The following is a 20,478-nucleotide window of genomic DNA, read 5'->3' on the forward strand; positions in this document are numbered from 1 at the left end:
CTATCCGATTATTAATTGCTTAATCGAAAAGATAATTAACAGATTAATTGTTCTGCCAAACGATCATTAGTCGGAGCCCTAATTCATGCTTGCTATTTTTTAAAGAGAAATGTGAGCTCTGCAAAGGAACCATGAACAAGGCTAAATGAACAAGACATGGTTGGAGGCACAGATGCTTCTCACTGTTGGCTGAACTACAATAGCTGATTCATTAGATGGTCCTTGAAATTCACCATGGTGCTGCAGATGCTCACTTTCATCTATGACTGAATGGGGTTCACTGGACCATTTTTCAAGTTGTCTAGTTTCTGCCAGACTATGGTTTATCTCTGCGACATATGTGTCATTTTGGGAATCCATAACGGATGTTGTTGCCTCAGTTCTCAGTTTTGTTTTGTGTTTTCTCAGCAGTTATACACAAAGATTTATCTACTGTTGATGTTTTAACACCTGTAGCAGTTTGGGTGTTTTCTGTTTTCTGGGTTGATTTTACTTGGGTGGCTGCAGTTTCACTATGAAATGTGATAGGCTGTATCTCAAAAACACAGTTTGACTCAATGGCAAAGTTCCTGTACACAGATTTAATCCGTTCAATCATGTCATCAAGATGTTTGAATTTCCGCATGGCTGCTTTTCCACCTCTTCCACCAGGAAGCAATGACATGCCTGTAGACCTACGAGGGTGAGGATCAAAATATGCAACTTCACCAGAACTCAGCCTGCAAACTGAAATCCCTAATAATGCAGTGACTAGCAAAGCATACTGGACCTCTGATGCCAAGATCTGCAGTCCCTGTTCAAGGCTTTGTACTTTATCTCTGGGGTTACCGTCAAATATTCCATAAGTAGGATACCGAGACATGTCAACACTGTACTGATGATTGCGGCTTCTAACCACAGAAGGAAGCTGACGGCAGAATAGGAATTCATTGTTCGGCTCAATATGTCTAATTGCCGAGAAAATGGCGTTACCCATGTCCAACACACGGTAAAGGTAATCTCGAGTAATAAACTCATCTTCATGGAAAAATTATAGGAAAACCAAACTATTAGCCATACATTGCCTATCCCTGTAATTCCCATACTTAGTAGAAGCCCGACTTCTGGATGCACAGATTCTTGTCACTGGTGGCTGGGCTTCATGTGGAATGGCTGGTTCACAAGATGGTCCTGGAGCTTCTCCATGATGCTGCCTATGCTCACAGTTAACTACAGTTACCACAGGTTCACTCTGCATTACCTGCTGTACATTGAACTCTCCAACAGTCGTTTGTTGGCCCATTTTTTCCTCAGAAGACAACAGACCTGTGCAGTGATCAGGAGATTCGGTGGTTCATGTCCAACCATGAACCACCGATTACACAACGTTCCTAAAATGATGGGTAATTACACTTATACAGGCCTTATAGATTAACTGCATGATCATACTGGGCAGCCTCAAGCAAAAATTATAAACTCAAAAATAAATCACATATAAATAAATCATATATAAATAAATCATATTTTATTTTTGTTGTGGAATTTTCAAACAGGTGATTTTTGTAACTAGGATCATATAATCTTTACGTTTACATCCTATCACCATAATAACAGCTTATTTTAAATAAACAAAAAGAAAAACAGCTGTATCCATGAATAGAAAATAGGATTGTGAAAATATATTCCTGTTATGTTTCACTATAACTTTATTAAAGGACACATTATTTTTATGCTGGCCCCGAGAGCTTATTTTTCATTCATCTATAGGTGTTATGACTAAACATGTATTTTTGGTGTGGCTGCTTCAAGCTGCTCATGAGAATGATCCAGATTTATAGGTGTGTCTTAATTGTTGCAATTTACTCTGAATATAAAAATGTAACGTAACTTTTTTAAACAGAAAAACATATTTTAATACAGGTGTGTGTGTGTTTCTATGTGTATATAGATATATAGTTTGTTTTTTAGTTATTTACTTTGTGCTGGGTAACCAAAAAAGTAAACAAGAGACGGCTGCTAACGGTGCAAAGTGCGCATGCGCGGCTTCGAAGCTTGGCGGTGCCATGGCAACCTGAGCCTGGTGGACGCTGTTATCTAGCTACACTTCAGACATTTAACATGGTAAGTCCGTGGATGTCTCGATTTACTTTTAGGAAAAATTGCACGCTTACTGTTGCTTTGTGAAACATCCGCCACCAGAGACTTGAAAGGGACTTAGCAACTAAATGTGAGCTAATTTTAATGTAGAAAAGTGAAAAGCTTTTGTGGAGGCCTGTGTGCTTAGTTGTTAACTAAACTCCATAAACTGATGTATTTCTTTTTTGTGCTTTTTGTGTTTCATGTTTTATGTTATTTGTTTGTTTTTGATGTTTGTTTTTTTTTAAACCTGGGAGTAAATGTGTGTTCATATCATGTTGTTAGCATCCTGTTACTTTGTGACCACAGACAAATCCCAGCGATAATAATCAAATGTAAGCTATGATTAATGATATAAGATTTCCTATAATGTGTCCAGGCAACTACTGGAGAAGCTATAAAGAAATGGGTAAGTGGATGATGTTACTTAACAAGAGAAAAACAGTGAAATATTTATAAGTAGGGGCTTGTTTTATAAAGAATTCAATGTGGTAATTTCTTCTTTTTTTTTTTGCATGCAGGAAGCGAAGGACACGGATAACAAAGCGGATGTGTCTAAAGAAGTTCTAATGTATGGTCAAATCCCTCCTATAGAGAAAATGGAAACTTCTCTCTCTGTGCTGACCTGCTGCGAGTAAGTCCTGTTTTTAACCAGGATGAAGGTTTACCAGGGTTTTAAGGGTTATCATTTTAAAACCACAAAACTGTATTTTTTTTAGCAACTTTCCTACGGTTAATCTACTTGAAATGGGTTTCCAGACAATCCTCTTGAGGGACCAGATTTTTCACTAGCTGTGGGACATTTAAGGATTCTGTGCACCTCTCTGCCTTCCTAACTCTCAGCTAGCTGAAAGAAGGGTGTAGCAATAGAAACTTAGTAGGGTTACTCTAGTTGAAAGCCTTGAGTTTGGAAGCTCTGGGCCTCATGTCTCACAAACAGATATGTTATTGTTCTGAATCTTCACTCCGTGTAAATTTGTGATAAAATGAAAAGATTTTCACCCAAGGTTGTCATGAAACTTTGAATCACATATCCATCATTGCATATCCAGGCTGCATCCATGGCTTAGATGTTGTTGTTTTTTTTTTTTCTCAGAGGGACTTCTTCTTTCATGGAGTCAGTTCTTGTTAATAATATACATTTGCTTTCAGACAGCACCTTAATATGATCATCTTATACAATGGAACATTATAATTGTTTATCCCCAAAAGTTACATTGTCAGTATAATTAAAGTGAGGGTTTTTAATTACTTATTATTGACTTTTAAACAGTAATAAAATCAAATTTAATCAGACGTTAAGGTCATCTTTCAGATATCTCAAATGTTTTCATTCCACCTCCTTCCCAGGAAGCTGTCCTTGTCTTCCAACTGCATTGAGAATATAACCAATCTGGACAGCTTCAGTGAGTATTAACAGATTTCCCCTCTACCCGAGGTCCTGTTCTGCTGTACCTAATATCGATTTAATTCAACATGTCTCCTCTTAGAAAACCTGAAGATACTTTCATTAGGCAGAAATAATATCAAGTCTCTTGTAGGGGTGGTAAGTTAGATATAATCTTACATTTTAAGTTTGTGTTCCTTCTTTTTCTCTAAACAGAATATTTTCTATATCTCCTTCTTGTCTCAGTTTGTTGCTTGTGTTTTTGCAGGAGGCAGTCCGAGACACTTTGGAGGAGTTGTGGATTTCATATAATTTAATAGAAAAACTGACAGGTGTCAACACCTTGCAGAAACTTAAAGTCCTCTCTATTCGCCACAACCTTGTCAAAGATTGGGGTAAGCTACCCTCCTTTACAAAGTCAACAGATTAGATTTAGAATAGAAATTGTTTTACTTTTTGCAGCTCCTTTTTTGGTCTTTTTTATTTTTTGGTAAGTGATATACCATCATAATTTTTGTTATTAACATCATAATGTTTTTGGTTTTATCTAAATCAAGGATTCCCAAACAATTCAGCTAAACTACTAAAAACACATATAATTACTGCACTCTATGATAATTTATACCGTATTTTCACGACTATAAGGCACATATAAACGTCTTTTTTTCCCTCAAAATGTGTGGCGCGCCCTATAGTGCGGTTCGCCCTATGTGTGTTGTTAGTGCGACGTTTTTGAGACCACCATGAGGAACGTTAAAGGGGGAAGTGTGGGCGTGGATTGAAAATGGCAAAGAGACACGCCTATGAAGCACAGTTTAAACTGAAGGCTATCAGCTACTGTCGTGGATGTCCTCAGTACGACGTATGAATTTATGCTAGGTCTTACCAAAAATTCTAAGTTCTTAAAAAGCAGTTGAAAAATCTTCAAACAATGGTCAAAAACAAGCTGAGGCAGCTGGGTCTCGGTCCAGAATGGCTTATTGCAACAACACAAGTCTACCACACATGAGATGTTCACCGGTCAACATCTGAATGATACACAGAAACAGGCCTGCTTATATTAATTCCCTGGGGCTTTGGGGCTCCTCCCCGAGCCCCTCCTATTTTTACGTAATTTCAGGTACTTTTCCACGGATATCTTTATTATCTACCTACCGGTGGAAAACCACCCAGAGTACACATTTTTATATATTTTATTAAAAACCTTGCCCATTTCCGGACCTGCGGGCCATGGTGATAAACATTGTGTTTCCATTGACACATCAGCATAGCTTGTTGTTTAACATTGACACGTCAGTACAACTCAACCTTGGGTTTCTCCATTGCCACATTTTGTTTGTATTAACCCTCCTAATCTTATCTCAACCTCCGGACTGCCACACAAACATTATTTTACTTAGATATTATGTTGAAGCACACCATTTAACCATTGTGACAAGAATATATTTATTGTGAGACATTAATCCACTATATTCTATTCATGGTGCAATATTAATTCACTTCACTACGCAGAGGAACATGGAAATCGAGCACCCGCGAGAGAATTCAAGATTAATGAATCGATATTTTCTTAAAAGTGGAGGAAGATGGAAAACGGACTCCGACAGGTGAAGAAGGCGCAGTTGAGTTTCTGCGGACATAAGGCGTGGTGGCCCGAGTTGGAGGAAAGACTTGCATCACCATCGCTGTTAATCTGTGACTCCATGCGTGCCCATCTCACAGCCGATGTGAAAAACACGGTGAAACAAATTAACGCTGTGCTTGTCTGACAAAGGAACTTCAACCGCTCGACATCGGTGTGAACCGGCTGTTCAAAGTAAGGCTGCGAGCGGCGTGGGAGCGATGGATGACCGGGAGACCACAGTTTCAGGAAAAGCGGAAGGCAGCGCCGGGCAAGTTACGCCACAGTTTGCGGATGGATTGTAGATGCTTGGGCTAACGTGTCCGCTGGCACTGTTGTTTGAGCTTTTGCAAAAGCCGGCATCATTTCTGAGGAGCCGCCCGGCACGGAAAGTGACTCTGACAGTGAAGAAGGGGAAATTGGCATGTCTGATTTAGCGCAGCTGTTTAATTCAGAAACAGAGGATGATGACTTTGATGGGTTTGGTTAATACTTTGTAATAAATACTTGAATAAAGCACAAACATACTCAGTTTTGCTCCCACTCTATCTTTAAAATACGCAGTAGAGGTATTTAAACGTAGTAGAGGATATCTACCGGTATATAAAACCAGCGTCCTATAATCCGGTGCGCCTTATCTGTGTGTTAAATACAGTAATGGCACACATAACTGAGACTGCGCCTTTTAGTACAGTGCGCCTTATGGTCGTGAAAATACGGTACATATTAATTATTCATATCGTTTTTTTTTTCTTTTTATAAATATATTTTTATCATATCTTGTTATGTAATCCATCATTTGAAATATGTTTTTAATTATTTCATTGTGTATTAAATTTTTTAATTATGTATTTGAAAATTTAATACTGAATTATATATTGGATAAGTAAATGAATTAATATTGAACCTCTTAATGTCATGGTACATTTATCGATTTCATAATACACCCATATTTAAGTATTTTGATATATTTTGCCCCTAGTCCTCATTTTGGGAACCCCTGCTCTAAATACCCAATATGGATTAAAGTGTTTGTATGTTCTGCAGCCGAGTTTGGGAGGCTCGCTGACCTGCCCGTCTTGGAGAACCTGGTTTTTAAAGGAAATCCACTGGAGGAAAAGTATTCCATCGAGGGAAATTGGATTGAAGAAGCCTCTAAAAGACTTCCTAAACTACAGAAACTGGATGGTAAGAGTACTGTGTACAAAAGTGGTTCTAAAAACTCTAACGCTACGTTCACACTGCAAGCAGCAGGAGCAGCAAAAAAATTTATTAATTTTTGATGCTTGTACAAGTTTAGTTCTGACGTGCGGCTGAAACCTCTCTGCTGCTCCAGCTGTGCGCAAAGTGGGTCTGATGCGCATTGGGCGGAGCTACCATATGCTTTCTAGCAGCTATATTTGTTGTGATCAGTGGGTAAAAATTAGTCTTAATATGTTTTTAATTGAGAAAATCTGCCCGAAAACTTCATCTGTGCAGTCAGTTCATCAAATTAAGATCCTGCCATCGGCGTCGCCAGACCCCATTTACTGGGGAACGTGCCCCAGTATAAATGAACTGTGCCCCAGTATAAATCTCATGAATATTTGCAACAGTAATACATTTTTTAATGCATCAATTAAGATGATTCCAACGGGAGGAGACGTATATTTCTACTCCAAATTGAGGATGTAATAGCGCCCCCACGTCAGCGCATGTCACTGCATGAACTGCAGGTAAACTAATGCACTGCTCTCAATTGAGTTGGATGGGACACTGTGCGGCCGTGGCGCATTTTTAGTTCTGGTAACGTTTCTTACCTGTCAATTTTATTATTTTCCCAGTGAAACCACATGATTTATAGGCTACTAACTGAAAATGACTGCATTGGTTTGTAGATGGATATCAGGAAATTCCTCACACGAAGCAGAGACAGGGAAGCAGTAAAACAAGATGAGAGAGAGGGAGGTAAGGTCCCGTGATGAATTAGTGATTTAAAGGAATAGTACATCCAAAACATGATTAGCCTTCATTTTCTACTCACCCCCATGCTGAACAACACTCTGGAGTACTTTTTTGATATCTCAAATGCATCTGGAGATCTGGGAGGCTTCTTGCTGCCTGCTGACATTCAAATAATGGAGGTCTATGGTGCCCGAGGCAGAAAGGTCCATAAAAGTCCACAAAAAACGTGTCAATATTCCTCCATACTGCTCGTCCAATGTATTCCAAGTGTCCTGAGTGGGTAGCGTCCATAATTTACTCGAAACAAAGTCATTTAGAATGTTTTTAGAGCATAAACAGTAGTGTATAGGATTTCCTAAAAGCGCGTTCACGAGTCTACGGAAACCGCGGCAGACCAAACCAGACGAAAGTGCGCATTCAGCTCGGCAAAGAACTCATGCTCTTCCTCAACACTGAAGTCCTCAGACATTTTTCTTTCGTTGTTTCTTTCTTTGCACAGGTAAACAGCACATTTCTTCTTCTACGCTTGCATTATCGGCAGAGCAGACGCTGAATGTGCAAACTTAGTTCAGGTTGAGTTAAACTTTCTCCTGAACTAAAACTCGGAAACCTAGGAATTAATGATTACCTCAGAATGTGTATAAGGACACTTTTTATTTGTCAAAGTTGTTGATGTCTTATTTTTTATAGCTGCAATGTTGAAAATGTTCATGTTTGTTAAAACAAATATGCTCTTAAACTCATTAATATCTCAACTGGAAATTTTGGTAGGAATATATCAGGGTGGGGCAGTGTGCTTGTCTGTATTTGTGTATGGAAGGAGGGGCATATGTGGTAGGGGGCCAGTGCCCCAGTAAAGCTTTGTGCCTAGCAACGCCCCTGGATCCTGCCTTCAAATATTATTTCGCTCTCAGAGCCAAACAGACCCCCGTCCATTGGCAGAGCTCTGTCTACAGGAACCCCGTTCAACAGCAGCCTCTGGCCCGGTCACGTCTTTGTGGGGTTCCGCTAGTATTCACAGCGGCTGAAAGGTGTTTTTCCTGTACGACAAAAGCGAACATAATTTGCCGGCAGATTTATACATTTTCAGTTAATTTATGCATTAAACTGTTTCAGGGGAGTGATCATAGTGATATGCATCAGCAGTGCTGTGTCTGTTTCCCTGGCAGCTCCCATCAGCTTCTCTGATGAGTTGATGTGGCGCATCAAGCAGCAAAAGTTAAATTTTTCCAACTCCAGCACCTGCTGCTTCCGAAGCGCCTTGCATGTGTCAGATGCTCCGAAATCCATGACAAGCTGCTGCAGCTGCTCAGACGCGCTGCTCCTGCTTCTCAAAATGGGACCTTTTGCTGTGCCAAGATGCAAGTCAACCATTGACTTTGCATGTAAACTAGCTAGCTAGCTCTGCTGCTTGCAGTGTGAACATAGCATTAGAAATGACTCATAGGACAGCAGTGGTAATTGCTTTTATCTTGACGTTGTCAGTTGTCAACATAAATCCATCCATCCATCCATTTACTGACATGCTTATCCCTGCTGGGGTCGTGAGGGGTGATGGTGCCCATCCCCAGTTGTCAATGGGCAAGAGGCGGGGTACACCCCGGAAAGGTCGGCGGTCTATCACAGGGCACAGAGACACACAGAACTAACAATTATTCACGCACACTTACACCTAAGTGTAAGTGTGCGTGAAGTGCGCGCACAATCAGGCTGAAAGTCAGGCCGATCAAAAACTTCTCACAAGACTGGAAAGTCGGCCCGACCTTTTTTTTCCACAGTGTCCTGTCTGGCAATGTGGCAATTAGAATAATTGTCTTGATGCCAAAAAGAGCCCAACAGATTTTACTTTCACAACTGGAGCAGTAGGGCTATTGCCATAGTGTTCTGCTTGTTTTATACATATAAATTGCTTTATTTTAATTATGCAGGGAGTTTTACAGATTATATGGACACTGCAATGTAAGTAGAACAGGAAAGGAAAAACAGAAAAAAAGGAGAAAAGATGAAAGAAAGAGGAGATAAAAGGGAGATAATGTTAAAACATTTTCAGTCTGCCTCATCACCTGTAAAGAGATATAAAAAGAACAGCACAACCAACGGACATGGTACAAGATATACAATAAAGTACCACCTAGATACTATCGCTGAAGTATAAGTAGTATTATTTAATCTGACATGTACTCTGTGTTACCTGAAGATAAGAATATGGGCTTTCTGTATGAAAGTACCTGGTTCCAAGCACCTGTAGTTGTTTGTGAAAGTGCGCTTGTGCATGTAAAGTTTATCCATAGGGAAAATGCTCAATAGTGGTTTAGGAGAGCCCCCCCCCCCCACCAGCAGACCCAAAGCCCCAGATGCCCAAAGGGACCCCAAGAGCGAAGGCACCAAGGCGCCAACCCAGGAAATCCGACCCCCACCAAGGGAGGAGGTGGGGGTCGGATTTCCTGGCAGTATGCAAGATTAAGAGCAGAGAGTTAAATTAAGAGACTGTGGTCATGTTTCCATTTAACAGAGATGCAAATTTGCACTTTGTTCACATATCAAGTTTATACTGTCTGATTTACAAGTGTGCACTTTGTGTTTGATGTGACAGGAAAAAATAAAATACATGAGTATTTTGAAACACAGTTGAACCTCTTTCATTAATGTAAAAACAGATGGAATCGAAATTAATCGATTTAGAACTGTATGAATCAAAATCGAATCGATTCAGGACTTAGGCGAAAATACCCAGCCCTATTACTTATAATATATTCTTATGGTGGATTGAACCAGACAGTTTTCACTTTGCACCCGCTTTGTGTACCTCTGTCTGAACCTTAACCATCATATGACTATTATTATAATTTTTGCATGATGAAACTCAAGGAAATTCTTGGTTTAAATTGTGGCCTTGAAATATATTCAAAGGTGTGGACATCACCATATGAACTTAAACATGTAGTTTTAACTGGAGCTAACTGATGATCCTTGCTTTTTTCCAGGTACTCTCCTCGTTGAGTTTCAGAGGAGGAATGAGGCGTAAAGAATTAATGAAGAGACGTCCAAAATAAAATGTGAAAAAAATTGTTTCCAAAAAGTACCTACAGTCAAAAGAAGGGGGGATTATTAATTGAGAATTAAGTTCTAAGATGTAAGATATTTCTCTTTTTAAAACAACCATCTCTTCTTATTAGAGGAACAAACAAAACTAGGTCACTTCTGGGGACACATTTAGAGCTGGAAATAGCAGTAAGGACATGACCAAATTAATAAACAGCCTCGTTTTGCTGTGTGAAACCTTTCTTTTTGTTTTTTTAGATGGAATATTTTTATTTTCATGTAGAAGTTTCCTTGTAATGGTTACAGATGAGTTAATGAATATAACATATATTTTAACACTGATCGTAGGGTAGGGTACATGTTTAACATTTTAAAAAGTCTGGCATTTTAAGCCATATCTTGTTGATACAACACACTGTCATCTTAAATAAAGCTATACTGTTTGCTGTACTAAACTAAGCTTTGTGAATCTCTTTACGCTATAGTAATGTAATTTTATATATAGCGATGTTCCAGGCATAATTTTTCATAGCACATGTATATAACAAGCAAAGTATGCAAGATTAAGAGCAGAGAGTTAAATTAAGAGACTGTGGTCATGTTTCCATTTAACAGAGATGCAATTTTTAGTAGAACTTTTAAAAGTTAAAAAAACAAACAATGAAATTCAATTCAAATTAACAGTGTGTCCACTTGGTATGAAGCAAATTAGCCAAGTGATGCAAAGCATAATGTCATTGCACATCATCATCCATATTAGGTCGTCACGCATGGTAAAACAAACAGGAAGAATAGGCTGTAATCTAGCACAGAACACAAAGCAGTATTAGTTAAAAGTCTTTTGAATGTGTTGCTATTGGGAAATTTGTTCTAACGTTAACATTTCAGCTAGTAAAGGCAATGTTTTTTTTCAGCCATGTTTAACACACATAATAGGCACATGCGGGAAGATGACGACAGCGGAAACAGCTAATCAGTCATGTGAGATAAAAGTTTGCTACGGTAGAGCTGATCTATAAAAAAATTATTTCCATCTCCCGTTTAGTGCATTATCCCTTTTTCGCAAAAGCAAAAAAGCACCTGATGATAGCTTGCTGAAAACACAGAAGAGCTCGGCAATTGCAACCGTGAAACTTTTGTTATTGTACTCTTCAGCTAAATAAAAAAGATGCAGAACACAGCTATGCTACACCTATTGACAGTAGTTTAGTTGTAAATAAAAAAAGAAAGGGGATGGTGGATTTTTTTTAAGCATACATAGCCTAATTAATATAGTCTAATAACCTAAAGCAATATGCATTGTATGGTTGTTACATGTCAGCGACGCCGGTCATTAATGTAGGTCCGTAAAAGAGGAACTGAGTCCACACAGAAAAGTGATTTTTAGCAGCTTCTGCAGAAGGAGAGAGCTACACCCAACTCTCTAACGGACTTCCTCTGCAGAGCCTTTTTATTAGCAGTTCATAACCAGTGTTGGGTAAGTTACTTTAAAAATGTAATCCGTTACAGTTACAAGTTACCTTGTTTAAAATGTAATTGTAGTGTAACTTTTTCGATTACTTTTAAAAAGTAATGTAACTAATTACTTTTTATTACTTTTTGATTACTTTAAGGATTTAATGAGTATTGACCCATGTTCAACATTTAATTTTTGAGAACTGAATGTGAACCTTAAAAAAGCACTAAGCTGAGAGGGAACTGCTGACAGGCAATCACAGGATGTCCACAAGAAGAGATGCCAGCACCAGGTGTGTAAGATTTTCTCAGACTCCTCTCATCGGGCCATACTCTTTTCTGTTCCTACCCCAGGCTCTACCATTTACGCAGTTTGCAGACTAACACAAGCAGGTTCAGGTTGATAGCCGGCAAACACTTCTTGCACTGCACTGTTAAATTTGAGCCATTTTCACAGATGTAAATGAAATGCTCCTTGAATGTCCAGTGCTGGAAGGCTGTCATTTTTGATGCGCTGCTTGAGCTGGAATAGAACCATCCGCTCGCTTGCTGTTCCTCAAGGAGGCTCCACCAGCACAGGATGGATCATCAGAGTGGCAAATATGATAGAGACAAGGAGCCGTAGCGAGAAACGTCGATACAGGGCGCGAAGCAATAAAATATCATTACAGTAAACCCTCGTTTATCGCAGGGGTTATGTTCCTAAAAGAACCCGCGATAGGTGAAATCCGTGAAGTAGAACCCTTTTTTAAAGTTATTATACAATGAAATACTCCATACAACATTAAAATCAATGAACAAAAACTTTTTACGGACCCAAGCATTTGTTAAACAAATAAAAGTAGCCTACGGTATAGACGTTGTTATTGCCTGTTTTTCTTTTTTTTTTTTTTTTTTACAAATAACTACTGTACTGTACTGTAAAATAATATAGATATCAATAAATAAGTAATAATTTTAATCATCAATACGAACTGAAGAGTTAATATTGCGGGGATCAGCACCGCCCCGCCGTGACGGATTGGAACGGGAAAAAATGAAAAATGATAATGAAAAAAAAATACACAGTACAGTAGGACAAATAGTGACTGACGTGTACAGTACAGTGTTTCACTGCTGTTTGACGGAGCCGCTGCATCCTGACTCTGCTCTGTGACGTTTTTTTCTTCTAAAGCCTGAAGTGCAGGTGTGTTTTTTGGAGAGAAGAACATAGTTATCGGTAGTTGCTGTCAATCTTTTTTCTTCTGGGCCAAAAGATCCTTATAGACCGACATGCCATCATTGATTATGTTCGACAGTTTAACAATGCATGATGCAAATCCGTGAAGCAGCGAGACCCTGAAAAGTGAACCTCGTTATAGCCAGGGTTCACTGTACATATTTCGCAAAGGTTTTTCTTTATATTTTTTAAAAAATGGAACTAAATTTGTAATTCTTAATATTTTCGGAAGTAACTGTAACTGAATTATATATTCGAGGTCTCCCTCGAAAAAGAGATTCTGTGTACTCCGACGTCGAGAATCAAGAATCCACCTTTCGTATTCCATTTTCAGAGTTTTTTAAAGTGTTTAACAGAGACGTTAGCACCTCGACGTCGGAGTACACAGAGTGAAGCGAAAAGACTACAACTGTGTAAACAGGCCCCATTTCCGTTTCCGGTGGCAGGGGAATATTGACTATTCCAACAGAACTCAATGGGATTTACAAAATGCTAAATAAAACACTACAGGAACGTTTTTTCTTTACGAAACTTTTTTTGGAACGTCATTGCTGACGACCCGGTGAGTAGCATATTTAAAAAAAAGAACGTTTAAGGTTGTTTTAAGGACATTATCGGACATGCACTATGAAAGCCATTCTGAAGCAGCCAGGGAGGATTCTGCATGAGCCAAAAAGCAGAGACAGGACCAATTGTCAAAATTTTGGTGTCGACCATTCGATTTCATCCTGGACACTACAGAAAATGGGCTAAAAGTGTTAAAAACCGGAATTCTCCTTTAACTTAGCCTTATCTTCACAGCTGCACTCAGAGCTTTTTCCCAACTTAGCCTTATCTTCCAAGCTGCACTCAGAGCAGCTCAATATCTTTCCATGCTGAAGCACAAACTTTTAGGTCATTCTATCATAACTGTTTTTAAAGTAAAACATTTATTCAATATACAAAACATGTATATATTTTAATCATTGGTGCAAACTAATTTACTACACATCCATCCATCCATCCATCCAGCCAAGAGGCGGGGTACACCCTGGACAGGTCGCCAGTCCATAGCAGGGCAACACTGAGACACACAGGACCAAGGGTGTAACTTTGTGTTGAAAGTTGGTGGGGACGGCTCATAAGGAAAGGGAGCTACCTGCGCGACGCCTTTTTTTTTTGTTGGAAAGGATAAAGCCAAAAAAATGCGAATAACATTTATCAATTTAATGCTTACAGTTGAAAACATAACTGTTACAATATTCACTTATATATTTTGTGCAAAAAATATCACATAAATCTAAACAGACAGTACAAATCAAAGAAATCAAACAAATATATCAATTTTGTAGAACATTTATTGACAGTCAATTTTGGGTCACTTTTTAAAATTAATTTAGTTTTAAACCAGGACTCGGACAAGATCTTATGGGGCCTTAAGCAGAATATGATTAAGCAACTCCGTCTTTCTGTCAAAAACATCCACCAGCAGAGTATCCAGGGGGGGATTTACCATTAGGCAATACTAGGCAGTTGCCTAGGGCCCCAAGTTCCTGGGGGCCCCATAAAACTCTGTTTCCATGTATGGTTAATACAACTAATCCTTATTTGTGCACATTAATTATGTTTTTGATAAAAATCCTTTGGCTAAAATGCCATCAGAACGCTGATAAATAGAGAGGAAAAAGGGACAAGAAGAGAGGGACAAAACCTAGAACAAATAATGGATGTCTATTCTATTAACATTTCTCTATCTGTAGAATGGGTCTGTTTTATGGGTTTTCTTCTCAGGGGGCCCCCTGCCTGTCTTTGCCTAGGGCCCCAAATTTCCTAAATCCGCCCCTGAGGGTATCAATACTGATTTGATAGAATCTGGGAGAGCGGACTATGTTCAACCATCCATTTTCTTTAACCTTATCCCTCAGTGGGATCAGGAGGTGCTGGTGCATATCTCTAGCTACGTTCTGGGTGAGAGGTGGGATCACCCTGGACAGGTCACCAGTCTGTCGCAGTATGTTCAACCAGCTTAAAAATAAATCGGTAATCAGATTTATTATTTGCACTTTTACTAAGTGAACTTTCTAACTCCCTTAAATCTGAAATTCCAATGCCAACATTGTTTAAATCTTTTATCTTTGGACCCCCTACAGAGTGACGTCACACCTGCAAGATCCTATCCTTACCTTCCTGCTAGATTGCAAAAAGCAGCTTGCTCATGAGTTGTCAACTTAACACGCTAAATCTTAAATGTACGTGTACAAATAAAAGAAAAAGCGGCGCAGTGCTTGCTACTGAATGGCAACACTATCAAAGTCAGGAAAAAGTTTTAAGTAAAGCCGGGATTAAAACAGTAGCTACAAGAAGCTTCAAATAAAAGGTGTTCTTTATGTTCAACCTAAACACCAACTCCGATAGACCATCAGTAGAGCAGGTGTTTAAATTAATCAATCACTGCTGCCAAAGCTTATAGCAGTGAAAGCTAATATACCACAGCCATCACTTAATAAACGCAAAATAAACAACCCTCTAAAAACGGAAAACTGTAATGGACTGAAAGTCCTGCTTTTTATGTGGGAAATTATTTGTGTGTGTTTTAGTATAATTCTGATATATTGGCGCTGTTGTCTGTTTCTATGGCAACGATACTGAATGTAGTGTAGCTTAGAGACCTGCATGGGTCGAGTTTTACCAACCCGCACCCGCCCGAACCCGTTAGGATGACTACCGAACCCGACCCGCCACCCGCGGATATCTTCAATTCAAATCCGAACCCGACCCGTTGATATTTAACCCGCAACCCGACCCGTTAACCCATCATAGGCTATTGTACGCTGCGCTGCACCCAGTGCCTGATTAATATAACATTTCTGATGTCCATAACAACACACACGCATAAAAAAAATCCCCAACTACCCGCCCGCACTAAAAAAATATACGCCCGACCCGTTTATTTTTTTTAATGTATTTTTCGCGGGTACCCGACCCGTTGCAGGACTCTAGTGTAGCTGACATGACAGGGCCGGAAAAAAGTGGTTTGAGTTTTTTTTCCAACGGTTCAGTTATATTTTAAATACGGTATTAACTTATTTTTACACTATTCTCTATTCTTTTACTACTTTAAGTCTCTCCTGACTAAAATTAGGTCTTAATATTTCCACAAGTCCCTCTCACCTGCAAGTCTGAGTCCACTTCTGTCCCTGAATGGGTTAGCATTTTTGGAGGGAAGCGACAGGGGAGAGGGCGGAGGGGGGTGATGGGGACAAAGCGAGAGGCAAGAGATTCTTTTTTCTGATTTTTTTGTTGGGGTTTGTGGACGGTGAGCAGCGGGGAGAACTTTTTTTATTTTCTTTCTGAGGAGCGGCATGAATGGGGTTTTAATCAGATATACACAGCACCGAAAGCAAAATACGTGTACAAAATATTGGTGGGGACTGTCCCCCTACCGGTCAAGATTGGTGGGGACATGTCCACACCAGTCCTTAAGGAAGTAACGCCTATGCACAGGACAAACAACGTTTCACGCACACTCTCTTTGTTTTTTTTCTCACGCACAAATAGTCAAATATATATTATTATATGATTATATGATCATGAAAAATATAATTATCAACAAAAAAGATTTTAGATATTTTTGCCAAGACATTTCGTGAAATGTATTTTTGTTTTCTAAGTTTATTGTCTTGTTATATTTGTTACACATTTACAAGTGTAGGCTTTGTTATTATGTCTTATTTTTCTAATAGTTGTTTTTTTTTTAACTAAAGGAAAACCTCACGTGAGAGTGAAAATGTTTTTGTTAATTTGAGCAACTTTTTTTTTTTTCCTTTTTCAAAATGTTCCATTTCCATCACGCTTTTCTGAATCAATGTGCATTGGAAGAGGCTGGTGGAAACACCAACTTCTTCTGATGCAGTTGTAATCTTCATTGATAAAAGTTAATATTAGCTTTGGTCCTCAAGGTGCAAAATTAATATCATGGTTTGGTTTGGTCATGAGTAAACAAATGTAATGCCATAATTCAAAATCTAAATGTTTTTTTTTTTTCAATGTCATATTTAATTATTTAGTTTTACATTTTATGATTGAATTGTACATTTATTTATTTAATTATGTACTAAATAAATAAACGGTAGATTTAATTATTTAATAGTAAAGTTAATGGTAAATGTATTTCTTTAATTTCACGTTTAATTTTTACATTTATCTACATCATTATATAATTACTCCCATTTTTTTATGCAATATTTGTGCTTTGATTTTGTTATAGCTCAATAAGGTTTTCTTTATGATTGTTTTCTGACTTTTCTTTTAATTCTCATTATTATTATAATACAATAATAATAATACTATTAAAACTCATAAACAGTCACTTTACAAGCCAGTAGATAAAAGCTACTTATACCTGACCCATTATTGTTCACTTTTGAAATATAAAAAGCAACAATGCCATTCCGTATTGTTCCAGACCTTTTCTTACTGAAAATATATCATGGACAGGTGAAAGAAATTGTACAAATATCCATGAAGGCTTTTTATTATATTTTTTTCCTTGCGCCATATTTTTAAAAGAACGCCAATAAATAGGGTTCAACTCATAAAAACAGAGAGGCACGAATGAAAAATGTTTTTTTTCCCCCATAAGCTTTGCACTAAGGAGGTTCCATAGATAAAGGGGGCGGGGTCAGGAGTAAGGCTTCTTTAAAAATAGGTCTGCGAGAGCCTTTTCTTGCAGGCGACATGTGAGAACGGACCGATGGAGACTCTCGTCAGCTGCTAAAGTTACTGCGAATGGCAACTTCTGGCAAAGCTGCTACTGAAAAGGCAGCCATAACTGTTTAAATTTGCCCGCAACCCTAAGGTGACGTCGACCATGGATATCCGCATTTCTTGTCAGGTTGGTGTCTTCGTTAACGCACGTTATCCGTCCGCGCGCCATAATAAATTTGCTAGAATTATCCCGCCACGAGTTTATATATGTCTTAACCTTACAATTGGTCAAAATACCCAGTTTTAAAGCTGTTTTTCATTAGCTGTAGGCAGAAACACCAGATTCAAGTATATTTTACATGATTGACTTTAAATTTATTTGCAAAAGAAGTAAAAGAAAAAAGCGACTTAAACTCAACTGGCAGAGATTTCTCAGTATTCGTAACACAATATGCTTATGTTCTAGAAATAGAATCGTCCATTAGGATGGTTGTGTGATTATGTCATTGTACCAAATATGGGAGAATTATCCTGCCATAATGCAAGAGCACATAATTTCAATTTGAGAAAAGAATTTCATCTTCTTGCACTCAAAACTTATAATGCTCACACTCAAAACATGAGCTCTCTCTCAAATGGAGAAAAGTGAAATCAGTCATGCCTTCCTGCTGAAACTACTGAAACCACATTGGATTGAAATTAAATGCAGCAACAGCAGAAGGATCTTCATTGCCCTACCAAGAATTTTGCGTTCCTCTTTTTTTTTTCTTCTTCTCCGACTCAAATGTTAATTAGATTACAGCTTTTTGCAGCTATTCAGTGGAGGTGGTGCTCTTCCGCAGACAGGAAATGTTTATCAGCCTCCCCCTCCCACATTTATTTCTTCAAGTTGAAAAACAAGAACCCTTTTTTATTCTCCAGTGGCTCCTTTCTTGATCAGACATTTAGTAGTTAACATAATAAATATAAAGTCACAGCAACTAATTCAGATTAATGATCTCTAAATGGTTATTTGATCAAGTAGAGCAAAGCTTTTGAATCTATTTAATTTTTTTTAACTGGGCACTCACTAAAAGCAAACTGCTCAGTGGCTGATATCTAGTAATTATTCATTTATGTATTTAGAAAAACTACAATAATGTTCCCTTCAAGTAAAGCTGAAAAACATGAAAAAGCATAGATTTTTACTATTCAAATTAAACTCGAAACGAAATTTGAAACAAAAACCCTGAAAACAATCATACTTTTTGTTACTTGTATTTCTTTTTATGATCAGTATATGTGTTTGTGTTGCTGTGATTCAATAGTTCACAGTTCTGCAGCTATCAATAGGAAGACTGCAAAGCGGCACTAATCTATAATTACCTATATTGTTATCCCAATAGTACTGCTGCATAGCAGAATACATTTAAAGGTGCATAGTCGGAATGAGAACCATTTGATCTTGATAAAATAAAGTTTTATACAAAGGCTTTCATCCTGATGGTTTCTTAATATTCCCTTTTGAGCCTTAATTGAAATCCAGCATCAGGCATGATGAGCAAATATAAACAGCTGTGGCGCCATCTGCTGGCAGTACCTCAGAACTGTAAGGAAACCAGATGACTATAAAATGGAGCCTGAACAACATGAACATATCAGGAGCAAACAAAAAATTTAGAGCTGACACTAACGACTAATTTTTTTGACTAGTCTTTCGAATACTTTCCAAAAAAAATTCCCTCTTTTGGGGGCTTGCAGAGTAGATGCGGGATGGGGACGCAAAGTGAAAAGCTAAGTAAAAATTTTTGTTCTCTGAGTCTGGAGTCTGATGCCGTCTCCAAAACACAAATAGTGCCATGAATGTGCATGTATAGCGTTGTTCATTGTTCATTCTGCATATAAATAATAAATCTCAAGGGAGTTAGTTAGAAAAAAAAAAAGCCAGAAGGATGGATTGTTATGTAGAGCATAAAGAGGGGGAGCTCTGATTATTATTGCTGCTCTGAATTTTTCTATGGCGGAAAAAGTTTATAAATGCCCTAATTTACTAGTAATGTTAAAACCTGTCGACTGAAAATATTTGATTGTATATTCTGGTACTTGCAGTTTTTATCACAAAGCGTAAAATGCTTTATATTCAGTTCCAGTTGCTATGAACGGCAGCGGGAAATCTCCCACAGACTGCCTCACGGCGGTATGCTGTAGATCTGGCACTCCGAACAAGAACTGCTTATTTTAGTAGGATCATGATACTGATGAGCTGACTTCAAACAGGATGTGGACTTGGAGGTGGACTTTCTTGCATAAAGACATACCGTATTTTCACGACCATAAGGCGCACCGTACTAAAAGGCGCAGTCTCAGTTTTGTGTGCCATTTCTGTATTTAACACACACATAAGGCGCACTGGACTATAGGGCGCGTTTTTTATATACAGGTACTTGTCCTCTACTACGTTTAAATACCTCTACTGCGTATTTAAAAATACAGCGGGAGCAAAACTGAGTATGATTGTGCTTTATTCATGTATTTATTACAAAGTATTAATCAAACCTGGGAGCTGGCTGAAGACAGACAAATCGCAGATGACAGAGCGCTGTGATCACTCCTAAATTAACTTAAAATCCTGAAACCTGCCGACAGAATATGTTCGCTTTTATTACCGGTATCCTGGTGCCTGCAGTTTAAATTATTTAGATGAAAAACACCTGCCAGACGCCGCGGTGAACCCGGAGGCTACCCGGCCTAGAGGCTGCTGTTGAAGGGATTTCTACTGTCGGCGCACCGCTGGTATGTGGGGGTCTGAGCGCCTCCGACAGAAATAGTATAGGCAGGATGATAATCTGGATGAACTGACTGCAATTATTAAGTTTTCAGGTGGACTTTCTCACTTAAAACATATTAAAACTACTTTATTCCCACTGATCACAGCAAATATAGCTGCGAGATTTAGATTATTTATTATTTATTTTCATTTGCCTTAATATCATATGTCATCAGAGCGATGTGTCTGTCTCGCTGTCAGCT

General features: G+C 38.4%; 2 protein-coding genes across 6 annotated transcripts in view; both read left to right on the forward strand.

The window, feature by feature from the left end:
* Positions 1-2,035: 2,035 nt before the first annotated feature.
* On the forward strand, positions 2,036-10,573 carry dnal1 (dynein, axonemal, light chain 1). 2 transcript variants are annotated; one of them, XM_038288943.1, is made up of 8 exons: positions 2,036-2,100; positions 2,495-2,524; positions 2,637-2,749; positions 3,466-3,521; positions 3,606-3,661; positions 3,771-3,897; positions 6,171-6,311; positions 10,052-10,573. In XM_038288943.1, the coding sequence occupies exons 1-8, from the start codon at positions 2,098-2,100 to the stop codon at positions 10,090-10,092; spliced, it is 567 nt and encodes a 188-aa protein (XP_038144871.1). In that variant the 5' UTR covers positions 2,036-2,097; the 3' UTR covers positions 10,093-10,573. The 2 variants fall into 2 exon arrangements, with proteins under 2 accessions (XP_038144871.1, XP_038144872.1); XM_038288944.1 differs by lacking the exon at positions 2,036-2,100 and adding an exon at positions 2,116-2,206.
* Positions 10,574-17,467: 6,894 nt separating this feature from the next.
* The window catches only part of LOC119785944, an 83,575-nt gene continuing 80,564 nt past the window's right edge, over positions 17,468-20,478 (forward strand). For 2 of the 4 annotated variants that reach the window (XM_038288919.1, XM_038288918.1), the window contains exon 1: positions 17,469-17,656. In XM_038288919.1, the coding sequence (XP_038144847.1) occupies positions 17,633-17,656 (24 nt within the window). In that variant the 5' untranslated portion in view covers positions 17,469-17,632. Of the gene's footprint in view, positions 17,657-20,478 lie in introns of all 4 variants that reach the window. The other 2 variants (XM_038288916.1, XM_038288920.1) reach the window with 2 other exon arrangements.

Source organism: Cyprinodon tularosa, unplaced genomic scaffold (genome assembly GCF_016077235.1).
Source record: "Cyprinodon tularosa strain WSP-4 unplaced genomic scaffold, ASM1607723v1 ctg26, whole genome shotgun sequence".
Lineage (NCBI taxonomy): Eukaryota > Metazoa > Chordata > Actinopteri > Cyprinodontiformes > Cyprinodontidae > Cyprinodon > Cyprinodon tularosa.

Bases quoted from the DNA above. Each gene is read 5' to 3' on its own strand.
- dnal1 (XM_038288943.1), top strand. The intron at 3,662-3,770 runs GTAAGTTAGATA...GTGTTTTTGCAG, and splicing joins TCAAGTCTCTTGTAGGGGTG to GAGGCAGTCCGAGACACTTT. The intron at 6,312-10,051 runs GTAAGAGTACTG...GCTTTTTTCCAG, and splicing joins TAAACTACAGAAACTGGATG to GTACTCTCCTCGTTGAGTTT.